General features: G+C 40.8%; 1 protein-coding gene across 1 annotated transcript in view; it reads right to left on the minus strand.

Annotated features, from left to right (window-relative positions):
* dchs1b (dachsous cadherin-related 1b) overlaps positions 1-16001 on the minus strand; it is a 213746-nt gene that overhangs the window by 172670 nt on the left and 25075 nt on the right. The window contains exon 2 of the mRNA XM_022681444.2: positions 13427-15250. Coding sequence (XP_022537165.2) covers positions 13427-15229 — 1803 coding nt within the window. The 5' untranslated portion in view covers positions 15230-15250. The remainder of the gene's footprint in view (positions 1-13426; positions 15251-16001) is intronic.

Here is a 16001-nt window from a genome sequence, read left to right on the forward strand (position 1 = left end):
TCAAAACTGGGATTTTTCAGAAAAACACTTCATACCAAGGGGTATGAGAATCAGTGTATTTAGAATAAGTATTTTCCCTGTTAAAAGTGATGATTATCACTATATTACCATAGTTTAATGTATATTTTCAATGTTTTATGGCCGAATTATTCATAACAAGCATAAAATAGATCACTAGTAGTTTGTCTCAGTAGCTAGCAAGCTAACTTTTACCATTCCACCTTAAATAGTGCAAAAGTTGGCGGGGCTACAACATTTAATGCAGAATGGAAATATAAAATAAAAGCTAATCAAAATCAAAATTTCACCTCCCCATCACAGACGTATTAAGGAATGGACAATACAAATTTATTTCTGCACTATATTCACTCTTTCTGAAGACATACAATGCTCTAAAGTTAACTAGTTAACCAGCAGCAGCAGCTAGGTTACTGAACTTTAGTGCACCTGATGACGTAACAGGTACTTGAAGGGTTGTCTTAATTCTTTTAACTCAATCTGTTCCAAGGGGAAGGGTTACACTTGAAAAGAAGAGGTAGGGGTGAGTGGCAGGGCCAAGGGGTGAAATCGGATTTGGCCCTTTATTGCTTTCTGATACAGTCTTGTTTTTACCTTCTAACTCTCGACCACCTTTGATCCAACCTTCTATTAATTGTGGGATCCACAGGGGTCTAGGTGTTTTGGAATCACTGGGTTTTTCCTTGGACACATCCTTTAGAGTAACGGACCTGCAAAGGTTGTTGGACTTTTTGAGCAGTTGCCGTAATTAAATATTTAGAGAAAGTTCTACTAGAAGGTTCAAGTGCATATCACTCTTGTGTCAACCAATCACCAGCTTCCACCTGTCTTCATAAGACCTCCCCTTACACACCTTATCTGAGTTCCGGTGCTTTTTTGTTTTTACCTCCTAACCCTCGACCACCTCCAGTTTGGTCCAACTACCAAACAGGTCCAGATGTTTTGGTGCAGCTGGGTTTTTACTTGTGCGAAAACCAATCCAAACAAAACGGGGAACACTCTAAGCTTCAAATTCCTTAACTGATTCTGACCAGAGCAAACAACCATACTAGCGACAAACCTCCGATAATGCATCTACAAACCTCTCAAGGTTAGTGTACTTTGTCTTCTCTGGTTTTCCTCATCATCTGCACCACTACACTGGGGCCCTAAAAGCAGTAAACCAGGCTTGATGATAGTAACCAGAGACTACAATGAATTCAGACCATCACAACCACCAAAAAAGATCAATTAAAAAGAGTGATAGAAGGAAGACATTCAGGTAGTGATGAAATGCAAGAATCAGAATGGTGGAGAAATGAATATAAGAAAGAAAGTGAAGAGAGTTTGGTAAGAGCGTGTGAGAACAGAAACATGGTTGGAGATGGAGTGGACACATGCCAGGTAGAGACAGATTGAAATAAAGAGAAAGCCTGTCCCCTTCGTCTCTCCTGATTTGCCCCTTTGTGTAGCTCTAATAGCTTTTTAGTTCAGACTCTTTTGGCTCTTTGTCTGGCCGTGGACTAATGCATTTTTTATCTGGGTTCAGCCCCACTGTTCTGGTCATTCTTCACTGCTGTGCGCCGGAGCCAGGCAGGAGATTTTGATTGGAGAGGCTGGCAGGCCTGGAGGAAGGGCAGGGTGGGGTGTTTGTTGAAGAAAAGGCCTGTTTGCCCCGCGCTTGCACTCTCTCACACTCTTAAAAACAAGCCCCTTTCAGTCGGGGTGAAAAAGCCTGTCACTGTACACAAACTATTCCCAACGCGGTCCCAAACAACAGCGTCTGAATGCGGATCTAGTTGAAAATATTTGGGCTACGTTTGATCCCGACCAACTGCGCCATTCAGGCATTTACTGACAAAAACTCTGGCTGTCTCATTGTGGCTGGCGAGGAGATGGAAACGGAAAAAAGCATGGCTGACGCTTGTTTACACAACGTCAGGAGAAGTTGGTTGATTATAATCTACAGTGGAGGCAGACAGTGTGAATTTGTGCGTCTGTGAGTTAGCATTAGCGTTAGCGTAAGCGTTTTGGCACATGCTCTTTCTTTCTCTCTAAGACGTTGATTTAGAAGAGATAGTAAGTGGCGAGAGACAAGCAGCTGCAACAGCAAACAGGATTGGGACCAGCACATCCAGAAACCCCAAAAAACCCAACTCTTGAGACAATTCTCAACAGATCCACTTTTGATGGAAGAGTGCACATAGGAGAACTGAGCCAGAGGAAAAAAATAAGTAAAAAAAAAGAAAGAGAAGAAAGCAGTAGATCATCGATGGTGTCATTGTCTCAAACGCAGTCCAGAACACAGAGCACGAACAAGCAGCATGCTGGGAACTCTTCCTGACCTTCTGGAAAGTAAATAAATTGGACGAAACGTTGAGTCTGAGACACAACAATGGAAAATCACAGTTATTCAAGAGCTATTTCTGGGCCAGGGACCACTTGTGATGATGTAGGATAAAGCACATAGTACAGTAGAGTTTGAGTTGAGATTCTGCAGAGATTATCTTATCATCATCGTCATCACCTTACATGCCGCTATGACTAAGTGCACTGACTTACCGAGGTACATGTTCAACGTGGTGTTTTGCTTTGCATCAGACAGATGATTTTCGTCCTTGAGTTTGCAAAGACGACTTTTTTTTTTCTTTCTATAGAGTCCTTGACTTTCAAAGGAATGACATACGAATCGCAGGAATTTACAGACAGAGGCTCTCCTCCGCCGAGACGCTTCCAACACTAAAACATGAATCCTCAAGAGCATGTCCCGGATCTTCTGTAAGCCTCCTCTCATAAAGAGCAGATGTCCGAATCAGCCACCTGCTGTCACGATAGAGTGTCCTGCTTTACATCTGTTTTATCTGCGTTTGTCCAATATCATGATGACCAAACCTGACAATGTGGGAAATTATCGCCGCAGAGCCCCGTCATCCCTAAACCCATAGACCACCTGCTGGCTCAGATTTCCAAGCTTCTACCATCCTCCTCTGAACCCAAAGAATTGCATATTATGGCAGATTCATACTAATCTGCCTCAGTATGCTGTGAAATTTGATTATTGCGACCCTGAGGACCACCATGACACTTTGAATGAACCTCCTGGTGCTAATGCCAGTAAGGAATACCATGCTGCCAGATGTTCCTTCAGGAGATTGTCTTGTAGTTACTCCGTAACTAAGTCTGCACAAGGGATCAACATCTTATAATCGAGATACAGTGAGACAAGGTCTTTGCAAATTAATTCAATTGCAAACAGTGTTAGAAAAATGTAATAATAAAAAAGAATGATTCACCAAAAATTATACAAATATTGCAGTGTTCCTACTTAAAATATTAGGTCCTTGCTCTGCAATATAGGAGAGAACCAGCAGGGACAAGCCGGAAAGGGCAGATTTAAGTTCATTTTTAACCTATATGCGCGGAAAAAAAAACAAAAAAAAAACATTCAGATTAAATTTTCATTCTTAGTATCAGTTTAAAACGTTATATATTATTTTCCTCAGCTAAAAGATACAAGCTGTACCTTAGCCTTAGCGTCTATTTGTTTACCATTTCTGTGCACAATTGTGACTTGTGAACTTCTAGTTCTGAGGTACATTCCTAAGCAGAATTGCACTTATATAGTAAATGTATGTTTTGAATAACACTACTGAAGTAAAAGTATGACTAATTTTGCATTGCTGAGGTAGCTACATTTATGACTAGGACAGCAGTATATAAATAGGTTGATGATAACAGTAGCACTGCTGAGGTAACTTTATGATTAGAATAACACTACTGAGGTAAAAGTATGACTAATTTTGCATTGCTGAGGTAGCTGGCTAGCTAGCTACATTTATGACTAGAACAGCAGTACAGAAATAAATGTACGATAACAGCAGCACTACTGAGGTAACTTTATGATTAGAATAACACTACTGAGGTAAAAGTATTACTAGTTTTCTATTGTTTAGGTAGCTAGCTAAATACCTTTATGACTAGAACAGCAATACAGAAATAATAATTCATAACAGTAGCACTGCTGAGGTAAAGCTTTTTCTTTGCAAAGCAAGACAAAATATATTGTAAATGATTATCAGAATTGTTTAAACAAAAGGCAGATCCTGATACTTGTTAAGAAAATACAATGAACAGAGACAGAATGAATGAATGAGTCAGAAAACAAGACAAATGAATATTATTTTGAGAGAATAAAGACATCTCTTTCTAAGTGTTCCAGGAGAACAGAAGAGAGGAAGTGTCTTCACCGAGACAGACAGACAGGTGTCAGCTCTGGGAGTCCAGTAAAATGGAGAGTTCTCTACTTTCTCCTTCATCAGTATCCAGCTATTGTTTCAAATACTGGTGGAGACTTTGAACCAGGACTGCAGCAATAAAGGAAATGCATTGTATGTATGGAGCAAGTGGGAGGTTTTCCTCACTGGAGCTTTGTTTATTGATCTTCCAACTAATCAAGCTGGGAACGAAGTACAAAGGGCGAAGAAAGCTGCTCACTCATACCCCAGGTTTTCACTCATTTACATTGATGGATGTGCCATAAATATACTGTATTTTTCACACTATAAGTTGCTCTTAAAATTCTTTAATTTTCCCCAAAATCATTAGTGCGCCTTATAATCTGGTGCATCTTATGTATGAATTTTACCAGTCAGGTTGTAAGGAGCAGTAAAGCCAGTATTAGCATTAGCCGCTAACAGCTTGAGTATTATCAGCCTGTATCCTGCTGCTAACCCCTAATGCCAATCAAAGGGATGGCAGTAAAGCACCATTAAGCTGAATGCATGTTGGATCCATGGGTGATAGAGATTTACAATAAGTTTGTAGTAAGTTAGTGTTTTTTTTTTCTTTTACTCAATGTTTCCAGAGGCTGCTAGAGTAGTTAAACAAGACTTAAGTCTAATTCTTAGGAAATATGATGAGAGTATACCTCACTCACATTTAGCAAATAATTAGCATTAGCATTTAAGCTAATTAGCATTAGCACTTAAGCTCTGAGTGGTCTAGAAGACTAAGCTCCGCCACTATGATTAGGAGATTGCCGGTTCGAATCCTGGTCATACAGCTTTCCATCAGCTACCGGAGACCTTAGAGAGCCCAATAGGCCTTGCTCTCTCTGGGTGGGTACAGTAGATGGTGGTCTCTCCCCACATCACTCCAAAGGGTGATATCTGCAGAGAGCTGTGCATCTGTGAGCTGATGTATCAGAACTGAGTCACTGCGCTTTCCTCCGAGCATTAGCGCTGTTATGCTACTCGGCAATGCTACATCAGCAGCAATTAAAAAAGAGGCGGAGTCTGACTTCACATGTGTCGGAGGAGGCATGTGCTAGTCTTTACTATTCTGGTGTTAGGGCATCACTAGTGATAGGGGGAGTCATAATGAGTGGTTTGGGTAATTGGCCTTGTAAACTGGGGAGAAAATAAAAATAAAAATAAGAAATTAAAAAAAAACGTAACTTTCGGTTTTATTCTTCATGTAAATACAAAAAATGTACAACATTAGTAAAAAATCAAGTTTGGTTTATTAAATATAAAATGCTGGAAATCAAATTTAGCTTTTTTCCATTTTCCATTTTTTATCCGACTAATAATTGATTCATCGATTTAAAAAATTATCGACAAATGAATCGATTATCAAACTAATCATTAGTTGTAGCCCTAGAGTCCAGCTATTTTCCAAATGCATTGGTATCAGTGTATTACAGGGTAAGAACACAGAAATGCAAACCTAGAAAACCCAGAGAGATTAAGGGAAGAGAAGAGAAGAGAAGGGAAGGGGAGGAAAACTCCATGCCATATGGTAGCAAGCATTCGACTTAATGAGGCATACCACCACCCCCGATCTGCAGAGTCCAGCTATCTGCCAATATTTGAGATGTTTGGATTGTGAATAATCAAAGTAAACACTTACCAATGGCTGGAGCTCTGAGTCTGAAGTGTTTTTTTTTAGTGAATCAAGTAATTGTTTTGGCTTCGTGGGAATAGAGTTTACTGTGTGCAGTCAGTCTTTGCAATAGAGTCTTTGCAATTCTTGTGCCAGGGATTGGAGGGTGCATGTGCAGTACATCACTAAATCATTCTGGAGAGCAAACAGACCATAATTAATTGTATTACCGTAATTAATTCCAAATTCATATTCTATAACATGCCTCCCAGTTTAAAAACACAATGTGCATGCGAATGTTGCATGCATCTTGTTTCGACAACCTACCCAACCCCACCGCTCAACCCTTTCTTGACCAGGGAAACAAATAAGGGACAAAAAGGGTTTTGTGCTCCCAGGTTCCAGGTCCTGCATGCTAGGCTATATATCCCTGTGAGCAGGTTGCCACAGTCTGGCTCGTATTTCCGGCGAGGTACATTTCAACGCGACCCCACTGGGGGGCCAGGACTTATGTTACAGGAAACTGTCCCTAGGTAGCTTCCCCTGCAAGAGTGGGCCCAGATGTGTTTTACTTCTGAGTTTATTAAACGCGATTAGTCTTTCCGTGTGGATTCGGGAAAAATATTACTTAACACCATGGAGCGCGTGATTGCGGAGGCAGGTGGGGAGACGGCAGAAATTTACTGCGGTTTAATGTGAGGAAAGGCACTCCATAGTGCTGCACCTGCAGAAATATGGACTACACACACTCATGCACACATACACACACTCATACACACTACACAAACACAACACACAGCATCACAGCAAGGGGTTGAGGTTGCTGAGTGAAGGAACTGATACAATCACTCCAGAGCCCTCCCAAGCCCCCCGTGTCTAATGCCTAGCGTACATAAGCAAGCTCCATTGCCCGATTCTCAAAATGATTTGTTTTCAAGCTTTTGTCGAGTAGATCTGAGATCAGCGCTGAGAAAGACTGCCAAGGCACGACTCACGCAGGAAAAAGATTCCTCTACGGCTCGGCGGAGAGCTGATAAACACGAGCGCCCCTGCCTGAAACGTGAAAGCAATCAAAACACACGGTGAAAAATGCTAAAGATGCTGTCAGGTTTGTTTCTTTTTAGCCTACAGAGTGGAAATGGCTGCAATTTGTCACTCATTTGTTTTGAGATCGTACGTGATGGTCTGGAACCCAAAGCAGACCCAGCAGTCATCACCGCTAACGCTAACAACCGCATGATTGAATGAGGAAAAGAGGAAGCCGACCTCCGAGCGTGAGCCGAAACAGAGCGGAGGAACCATGCTGAGCATCCTGACCCTGAGACCCATCCTCCATAGCCAGGACCCTGAACTTCAATCATTATCTCAGAACAGTAAAGTTCAACAAGCACCAAAACGAACTCCCAGCAGCAGCAGACGCCGGGCCGAGTGGAGGAAACTCTACCAGCTCATGCACACAGAGGGGTTATTCTCAACTCAGCACGCCACAACCGGCCTCCGCTGAACAGGGTCTGGTTATCAAACCAAACTCGCAGGAAAACATACTGAGAACCGGAGACGACAGACGTCGTGAGAAATCACTCTCGGGAGAAGAGAGGAAACCGAAAAATAAATACAGGCCAGGCTTTCCTTTCACATGTAAATAATACCACACCGTGCTGAGCTTCAGATAAACGTTTTGGAGGGAATGAATGAATGAACTGTCTTAGGACGAGTGAGGCCATAAAAACCAAAAGACCTATACACATCCAATCCAATTCTGTGATTTGCAATGATTGTTTGGTCGAAACTAAACAAAATTGAACATTTAGATGAAGGCCAAAAATCTAATTGAACATTGAATTAATTGAAAATTATAAAGTATATTGTAAAAGTGTTGCTTAAAAAAGTACAATTTATATAATCAACTCTGGAAAACCTTAAGAGAGCACTTCAGTTTCTGAATAAGTTTCTCTGATTTTGCTATTTATAGGTTTATGTTTGAGTAAAATGAACGTTGACATTTAGAGCATTTATTTGCAAAAAAATTGAAAATGGCTAAAAATCAAAAAAAAAAAAAAAAAGATGTAGAGCTTTCAGACCTAAAATAATGCAAAGAAAACAAGTTCATAATTATAAAATCAAGTTTTAAGAGTTCAGAAATCAACATTTGGTAAAATAACCATGTTTTTTAATCACAGATTTCATGCATCTTGGCATCATGTTCTCCTCAGCCAGTCTCACACACTGCTTTTGGATAACATTATGCTGCTTTACTCCTGGTACAAAATTTAAGTAGTTGAGTTTGGTTTAATGCCTTGTAATCATTTATCTTCCTTTTGATTATTTTCCAAATATTTCCAATTTGGTAAAATCAAAGAAACTCATCATTTTTAAGTTTTCTCTTATTTTTTCCAAAGCTGTGTATATGTTGTGAACAGTTAATCTAACCTTGATGCACAATACATTTACCACAGCAGTGCAATTTTAATCGTAACATTTTCTTCTTTCTAGCAGTGCTAAAGTAATAGTTAGGCCCGTTGCAACAAGGCAAGCAAACCAATCAAGTGCCTAGGGCCCCTAGGCAATGACTGAATATGAATCTAATACAAGGACTAACTGTGTGAGCACCCGTTTCAATTCTATGACGGTTAATGCAGGAAAGTACAACGACACTGTTATTGGAACCCCCTCATGGGTTGCCCTGCCACTAGTAACCAGCCTGCCAGGTTAGGGATCCCTGCAGCCGGCAAAATATTAAACCTTAGCAATTATAAAGTGAAATCATTTTGTTTGGGGCCCCTGAATGTCTTGAAATGGCCCTGGTAATGATGTAGTTTTGTAGTGCTACTTAGTTTACTTAATTTAAACAGAGAAATGCAGTCAGTGTTTGGGTAAATAAACAAAGGCTAGCTAATAGTTACCTAAAGCTAAGTTAGATGGGTTGGCTAAGCTTGCGTTTCTTAGCCCTGTAGCTATAGCTTGTATCTTTCAGATGTAAAACAGACAGTTTGTAGAAGGGTACTAAACTCATACAGAGCATCATAAAGGATGCTTAAAGTTATTTTGTTGAATTTGTCCAAACAGAGCAGAAAAATTAACTTAAACGGGCCCTTTCTTGTCTTTCTCTGTGCTTGCTGTCTCCCTCCCACTCTGTGACTTGTGTAGCACTGCTGAGGTAATTGTGCGACTAGACTAGCACTGCTGAAGTAAATTAATGATTGAAATTGCACTAAATTATGTTTAGTGCTGAGCTTCAGATAACATTTTGGAGGGAATAAATGATTGAACTGTCTCAGGACGAGTGAGGCCATAAAAAGACCTATACACATCCAATCCAATTCTGTCATTTGCAATGATTGTTTGGTCGAAACTAAACAAAACTGAACATTTAGATGAAGGCGAAGTACCAAGTTCTTGCTTAAAAAAGCAAAATTCATATTCAGCTCTGGAAAAAATTAAGAGACCACTTCAGTTTCTGAATCAGTTTCTCTGATTTCGCTATTTATAGGTTTATGTTTGAGTAAAATGAACATTGTTGTTTTATTCTATAAACTACAGACAACATTTCTCCCAAATTACAAATAAAAATATTGTCATTTAGAGCATTTATTTGCAAAAAAATAGAAAATGGCTAAAAATCTAAAAAAAAATGATGCAGAGCTTTCAGACCTCAAATAATGAAAAGAAAACAAGTTCATATTCATTTAGTCAAATTTTAAGAGTTCAGAAATCAATATTTGGTGAAATAACCCTGGTTTTTAATCACAGTTTTTTATGCATCTTGGCATCATGTTCTCCTCCACCAGTCTTACACACTGCTTTTGGATAACTTTATGCCTTTACTCCTGGTGCAAAAATTCAACAACCAAAACTCTGTCTGATTTTCTCTTTTTCTCCCTGTAAATTTCGCTCACATGTGAATTGTGTAGCACTGCTGAGGTAATTGTGCGACTAGAATAGCACTGCTGAAATAATTTAATGATTGAAATTGCACTAAATTAAGTTAAATGTAATTTTATTCTTTGTTGGTTTGGTCAGCTGGTGTATTAAAACCTGGAAAAATGAATTGAAACCTGCAAACGTTAAGAAAAACTGAAATTAGACTGTAATTGAGTCACTTTGTCTACTTTGGCTAAATACTGAAAGAGCTTTCTTGGCATTTTCCGATGAATATTATCTGTTTCCAAATATAATAATTGTCAAAATAAAAATCTACTGCCACTGTATAAAATATAAGAAACAGAACGATATATACTGTAGATCAGTGTGAACAGAGCCAACACACAATGGCAACTGTGAAGCATAAGCAGAAACCACTGGCAGTTTTGGCGCTCTGCTTGCACGCCAGTGTGTGGAGCACAGTGGCACTATGGCTGGAACTGTCTCATCCTGTGGCTCGTCAGAGAGCCCCGATTTGTTCCTTTAGGGTTTTGGGGAATGTGTGGGGAATAAAGTCACATTCTAGAACAGCGAAAACCAACAGTGGTGGCGTGTGGCATGAAATGAGTTCTAAAGATGGAGTCGACTAATAATAACTGGCAAGAAATAGTTTTACACAGAGGAAAAAAGCAGTTCTTCCACGTCTTTTTTTGACATTGTATCATTATAACTAAGAACCAAAGGCCTTTGATATTGCACGAATCACTGTAGCTGGAAATAGGGGCTTGTGTAAGCTGACAGTGTTGACTTTACTCAAGCTTTTCGCTTTTTTACCAGCTGCTTTTCTACATTATTATGCACCAAATATTTGACAACAGATATTATTTGTCAGAAAATGGCAAAAAAAAACACTTTCGAAAGCCAAAATCTCAGTGTTTTAAGTTTATTTTTAAGCTATACTCATATAAATTAAACAAAGGTATTTGTACAACATCTTTTCTCATGCTTGGTATTATTTTAGTGCCTTTTATTACAATCTATGTGTTTTCCAGCTGAAGGATACAATTTGCACAGGGTTAGCTAAGATTGCAATGTAAGCTGAGCTAACTTAGCTTTAGCATTTGCTTGTTTACCAAAACTGTGGCTGCTTTTCTCTCTTTCTCTCTGTAAATTTCACTCAGATGTGACTTGTGTAGCACTGCTGAGGTAAATTTGCGACTAGAATAGCACTGCTAAAGTGAATTAATGAATATAATTGGACTAAATTAGGTTAAATGTATTGTGCTTTGTTGGTTTGGTCAGCTGGGATATCAAAAACTAGCTAAATGTATTTAAAACTGCTCAAAGAATAAAAAAAGGTTCAATTTGGTGCATCTCTACTCTTATGTCTATATTTTTTCCCAATCTGTATTTCCTCTCTCACTATTCTTCCCCTTATAGGGAACCCACATTCCAAGTTCCTCTGATCACTAACCAGCAGTTCTCTCCAAATATAAGTTAAATGAACCTGCAACAAAGTGGAATTCCAGTATTTATCTAAACTATTTGTTCTGGAGGGCATTTTTAGCACAGATGCTTCAGTTGGAGCCAGAAGATCTTTCAGGCTTCTGAAGTTTGTGGTTCTTTGCAAGGAAAACATAAAGGATAAAAACATAAAAAGAAAACATGCCTCAGTTTTAATTCCTGCTGCAGAAAGGCAACAACATCTTAAAGAAATCGACGGCCAAAACACGGCCATGCACGGTTGCTAAAATTGATGGTACTGGTCTTAAATCAGCATTTAAAAAAGCATAATGCGTCATTTGAAAGCAGCCAACAACACTCAGCTGTTAGCTGGTCTGTATTCAGAGATAACATGAGCAAAATCAAATATTGTGTTTTGTAGTCTCTGAAGATATATATAAATATTTCCACAGTGTTATCTATCCATGTAGATCTGCAAATCCTCCTTCAATAAGCTCATGCTTCAGTAATTACTTTTAAACCTGTGTAATCCAAAGTGTGGATGAATCCTACGCCTAAAATATAAGTATAAATTGCATGAGCACAGCATGAACTGCTACTATCTATAAAACACAGATTACTAGGGATTAGGGGTGTCACGATCTCGATATTTTATCGAAATCGAATCGAAATGAGGTCACGATCTCGAGTATCGAAGTCAAAAAGAGGATCGACGATCCCTCCCGCGCGCGCTACGCAAATAGCGCAGCGCGCTACGCAAATGGCGCGGCACCAACACAGCGCATCCTATTCATTTAAATAGAGATAGCCACTGCATGAGCGCAGTCGGCGGGAGTGTGATCACTGTTTTTATCTGTCCAACGGGGGAGGGGGGGCGGGGGTTGGGCGCGCAGGTTTTGTATCTGTATCTAACGGAGGGGTGGGCGCGCAGGTGAGAGCGTGTGAACTCGCTGAAATGCGTGTGTCAGTGTGACTTGAGAACACTGACTATAGATCACAGTGAGGTGGATTAAAAATCTTAAACTTATAATTGACTACACCTGTTGCTTTCCATTGAATTAAAAAAACATCTTTCTCTCAGATAAAGTAAACACAAGCGTGTTTCTGACTAAAATAAAAGCTTTTCAGGAGAGATATAAGTTATGTGTAAATATTTATAAGACAATACCCACATCACTTATCTAACCAGCCTGTACTGATTTCTGCCCCCCAATAATGCTTTCAATAACCTCTTGTAACCCCTGGGAGCCAGGGGTTACACTCTAATAGCCTTTAATAGTCTTCAGTAGCCTTTAAAAGACTTACCTGGCGGCCGTGGTGTGTCCACTAAACTCCGTAGTTATAAACATCCTGAGGTTAGCAGCGCGCTAACTGACCTGTTTATAATGTAATCCGAGCAGTGCCTCCCTGTCGGCTGTTCTAACCTGCTGCTGTTAGCTGCTTGGGCTGAAAGATGAACTGTAGTGAGCTGTATTATCCGGTTAGTGGGGTTAAAACCTTTATTTGTTTACAGAAACAGTAAAAACGGACTGGCTGAGCTCTGTAGCCCGTGGCTGGGCTGTACTGAAGTAGTGACTGAGTGAAGAGAGCGGGGCTTGTGCTGCTGCTGCTAGTGGTTGGATGAAGAACTGCAGCTTCATGTAATGAGCAGTTTCACCAGCCATCCACACACAGCTCTGATAAACTGCTTGTTTTAATAGTGCACACTGTTGCTACCAAAAAAAGTCACTAGATGGCATTACCATATATATCTTAATAAATAATAATAATAATATTTATAATATTTATAATAATAATAATAATAATAATAAATATATTATTTAAATTTTATGAGGCATAAAATAATAACAAGAAAAAAAAACAAGAAAATCGAGAATCGAATCGAATCGTGACCCTCAAATCGAAAATGACATCGAATCGAGGATTTAGAGAATCGTGACACCCCTACTAGGGATGAACTGAATTAAAAATATTTGACTAAAATCTAACCCTAGATCTAACTTACAGTTTACGCTTGATCGCGTCATCAAAAACATCATTGTTTGCTGTAAATGTTTGAACATTTCCACTTATTTTCACAGATTTTCACCTAAATAATGTAATTTTCCAAATATTTCCTGCATCCCTACAAATCCCTACAAATGACAATATCAATATCATGCCCAAAATAATCCACCACACTCTACTCCACCCGCCAACACGTTGACGTAATGTTCCCTACCTCGAGGAAACAGGTCCCGGCAGCTGTGTTCTCCTTGATGGACACATTGTAGACGCTGCTTCCAAAGACTGGCTCGTTGTCGTTAATATCCTGTAGGCTGATTTCCACCAGGGCAGTGGAGGACAAGGGGGGCTTTCCACCATCTGTAGCGACCACCTTGACACTGGGGTTGGGGTATGTTTCGTAATCCAGCTGAGTAGCTGTAGTGATGATCCCTGTCACTGGGTCAATGGTGAACCAATCAGAATGTGTGCCCCTGTCAGGCAAGATGCTGTAGAGTACATCGCCATTGGGGCCGTGGTCTTTGTCTCTTGCTGTCACTTGTAGCACAAAGCTGCCTGGATAAACCACCTCTGGAATGGTTTGCTTGTACGCCTGCTGGTCAAAGAGAGGAGGGTTATCATTGACATCTGTTACTTGGATTGTGAAGGACGATTCGGCTCGGAGTGGTGGGGTGCCAGAGTCTGTAGCCATGACACGAAGCTCGTACGAGTCCCTTTCTTCACGATCCAGAACCTGGTCCACGTAGATGAGGTAGATGATGCTGTCCTTGGTGGTGAGGGCGAACTTGCCATCTCCACCTTCCAGAGAGACATTGACGTTGGAATATTCACCATAGTCAGGGTCAGAGACCGAGATCCGGGCGACGTACTGCCCAGGCTGGGCACCCTCGGATATTCGTGGAGATCCATCCTCGCTGAGGAAAATGATGGTCATAGTTGGCTGGTTGTCATTGAAGTCTCGGACGTGAATAGTGACGAAGGCATTTGTGATCTCTGGGTGGCTGGCATTGTCTCTCGCCTGCACTACCAGCTCGTGGACCTTCCTTACTTCATAGTCCAAAGGCTTGTTGAGTGTGATTATTCCTGACCGAGGGTCAATAACGAAGTATCTGTCTGGATCACTCTGCCGGCGATTGATCTCGTAGAGCACAAGGCCATTGTCGCCTTCATCTGCATCCGAGGCAAACACTTGAAGGATATTGCTACCCTGAGGGAGGCTTTCCGAGATGATGGCATGGTATCTGCTTTGATTAAAAATGGGAGCATGGTCGTTTATATCCTGCACGGTGACGTCAAGAGTCATTTGCCCAGTTTTCTTAGGAGATCCCCCATCAAAAGCCTCCAGAAGCAAGGAATAAGAAGCCCTTTTTTCTCGATCAAGGACTCCATTCACTACCAGGTCCAGGTAAAGAACTTTGTTGGTTGCTCTCTTGGTTTCCAGCCTGAACACTTGTCCGACATTGCCTTCTTTGATGAGATAGCCCTGGGTGGTAAGCTGATCTTTGTCTGCATCAGTTGCTGGCTCGAGGGAGAACTTGGTCCCTACGGCAGTCTGTTCAGGGATCTTCAGGGAAGCCTTCTTCTTGGGGAAGACTGGAGCGTGATCGTTGATATCATTGACCGTGATGGAGACCTCCACCGTAAGACCGGTCATAGTGACAGCGATGAAGCTATAATGATCCCTCTCCTCTCGGTCCAGGCGCCGAGCAGTCTCGATGATGCCGGTGGTCTCATCGATATTGAGATCGCTCCCCACACCGGTGCCTTCATGGTCAGAGATGAAGTAGAGAGAGGCAGTTTCTCCAGGCGGTAATCCCGCACTAATGTCACCAACTATTGTCCCAGCGGGCTGTTCTTCATCCAGCTGTAACTCCAGTATGCCTGGCGTTGATTCAGCACTGACAGATACTACTAAAAAGTCCAAAGTCACAAGCAAAAGCAGTAACATCCTCGGTCTCCAGCTTCTTTTCTTGTAAAGTTGACTACATATACCGTCCCTGGGGCCTTTGAATAACGTCATCACGGCGCAGTTCTGTTACACCTGCAAGAAAAGAGAGATAAAACAGACCGTCACAACCTCAGCCACGCTAAGAAAGCTCTTTAAACGCAGGCATATGTCAGACTCCACCACCGCAGCCTTCCATAAGGTGCTGGAATGCATGCGAGGTCTGGTGTGGATCAGGCTGAATTTTCTTTAGAGAGCAGAGGCGAAGAAAGGCTTTGGCCCAGCCGGGACAATAAGACTGTAAGACTGAAAGCTCCCTTCCGTGTATGCTAGCCACAGCTCTTCTCAAAACATAACACAATCCTCACGCATATCACACACATGGGCTACTCTTTTATACTTAATCTGTTTAGCTTTGCAAGGAATTTCGGGCAGCACAGGGAATGGTAACAGTGCTACCTAATATAAAGTGTTTTATAACTGCTCTAGTTCATTAAAGTAGAAGTAGTTCAGCAGGACTTCCAGAAACGAGTTCATCCTTGATATTGCTGCAGTGCATCAGCCCTAACTGCATGCATTGTGTATTTCTTACGTTACACAATTTAAGTCCTGTAACCACTAGCTCTAACTTTTTTAAATGCATACTCCATGGTAATATTCCAGTAGGATAATGATGGTCCGCCTACTTATGCCATCTTAAGACACAGATATAAGACACAAATATTCAAGCTGTGGATTATTAAGGGATGGATTATTGCAGGACACCATTAGGAACCTCTACAACTCTGTGCTCATGTATGTGTAGCTCAATAAATACTGCACAGATCAGTTTACTTTTAAAATCCAG

Source organism: Astyanax mexicanus, chromosome 20 (genome assembly GCF_023375975.1).
Source record: "Astyanax mexicanus isolate ESR-SI-001 chromosome 20, AstMex3_surface, whole genome shotgun sequence".
Taxonomy (NCBI): Eukaryota; Metazoa; Chordata; class Actinopteri; order Characiformes; family Acestrorhamphidae; genus Astyanax; species Astyanax mexicanus.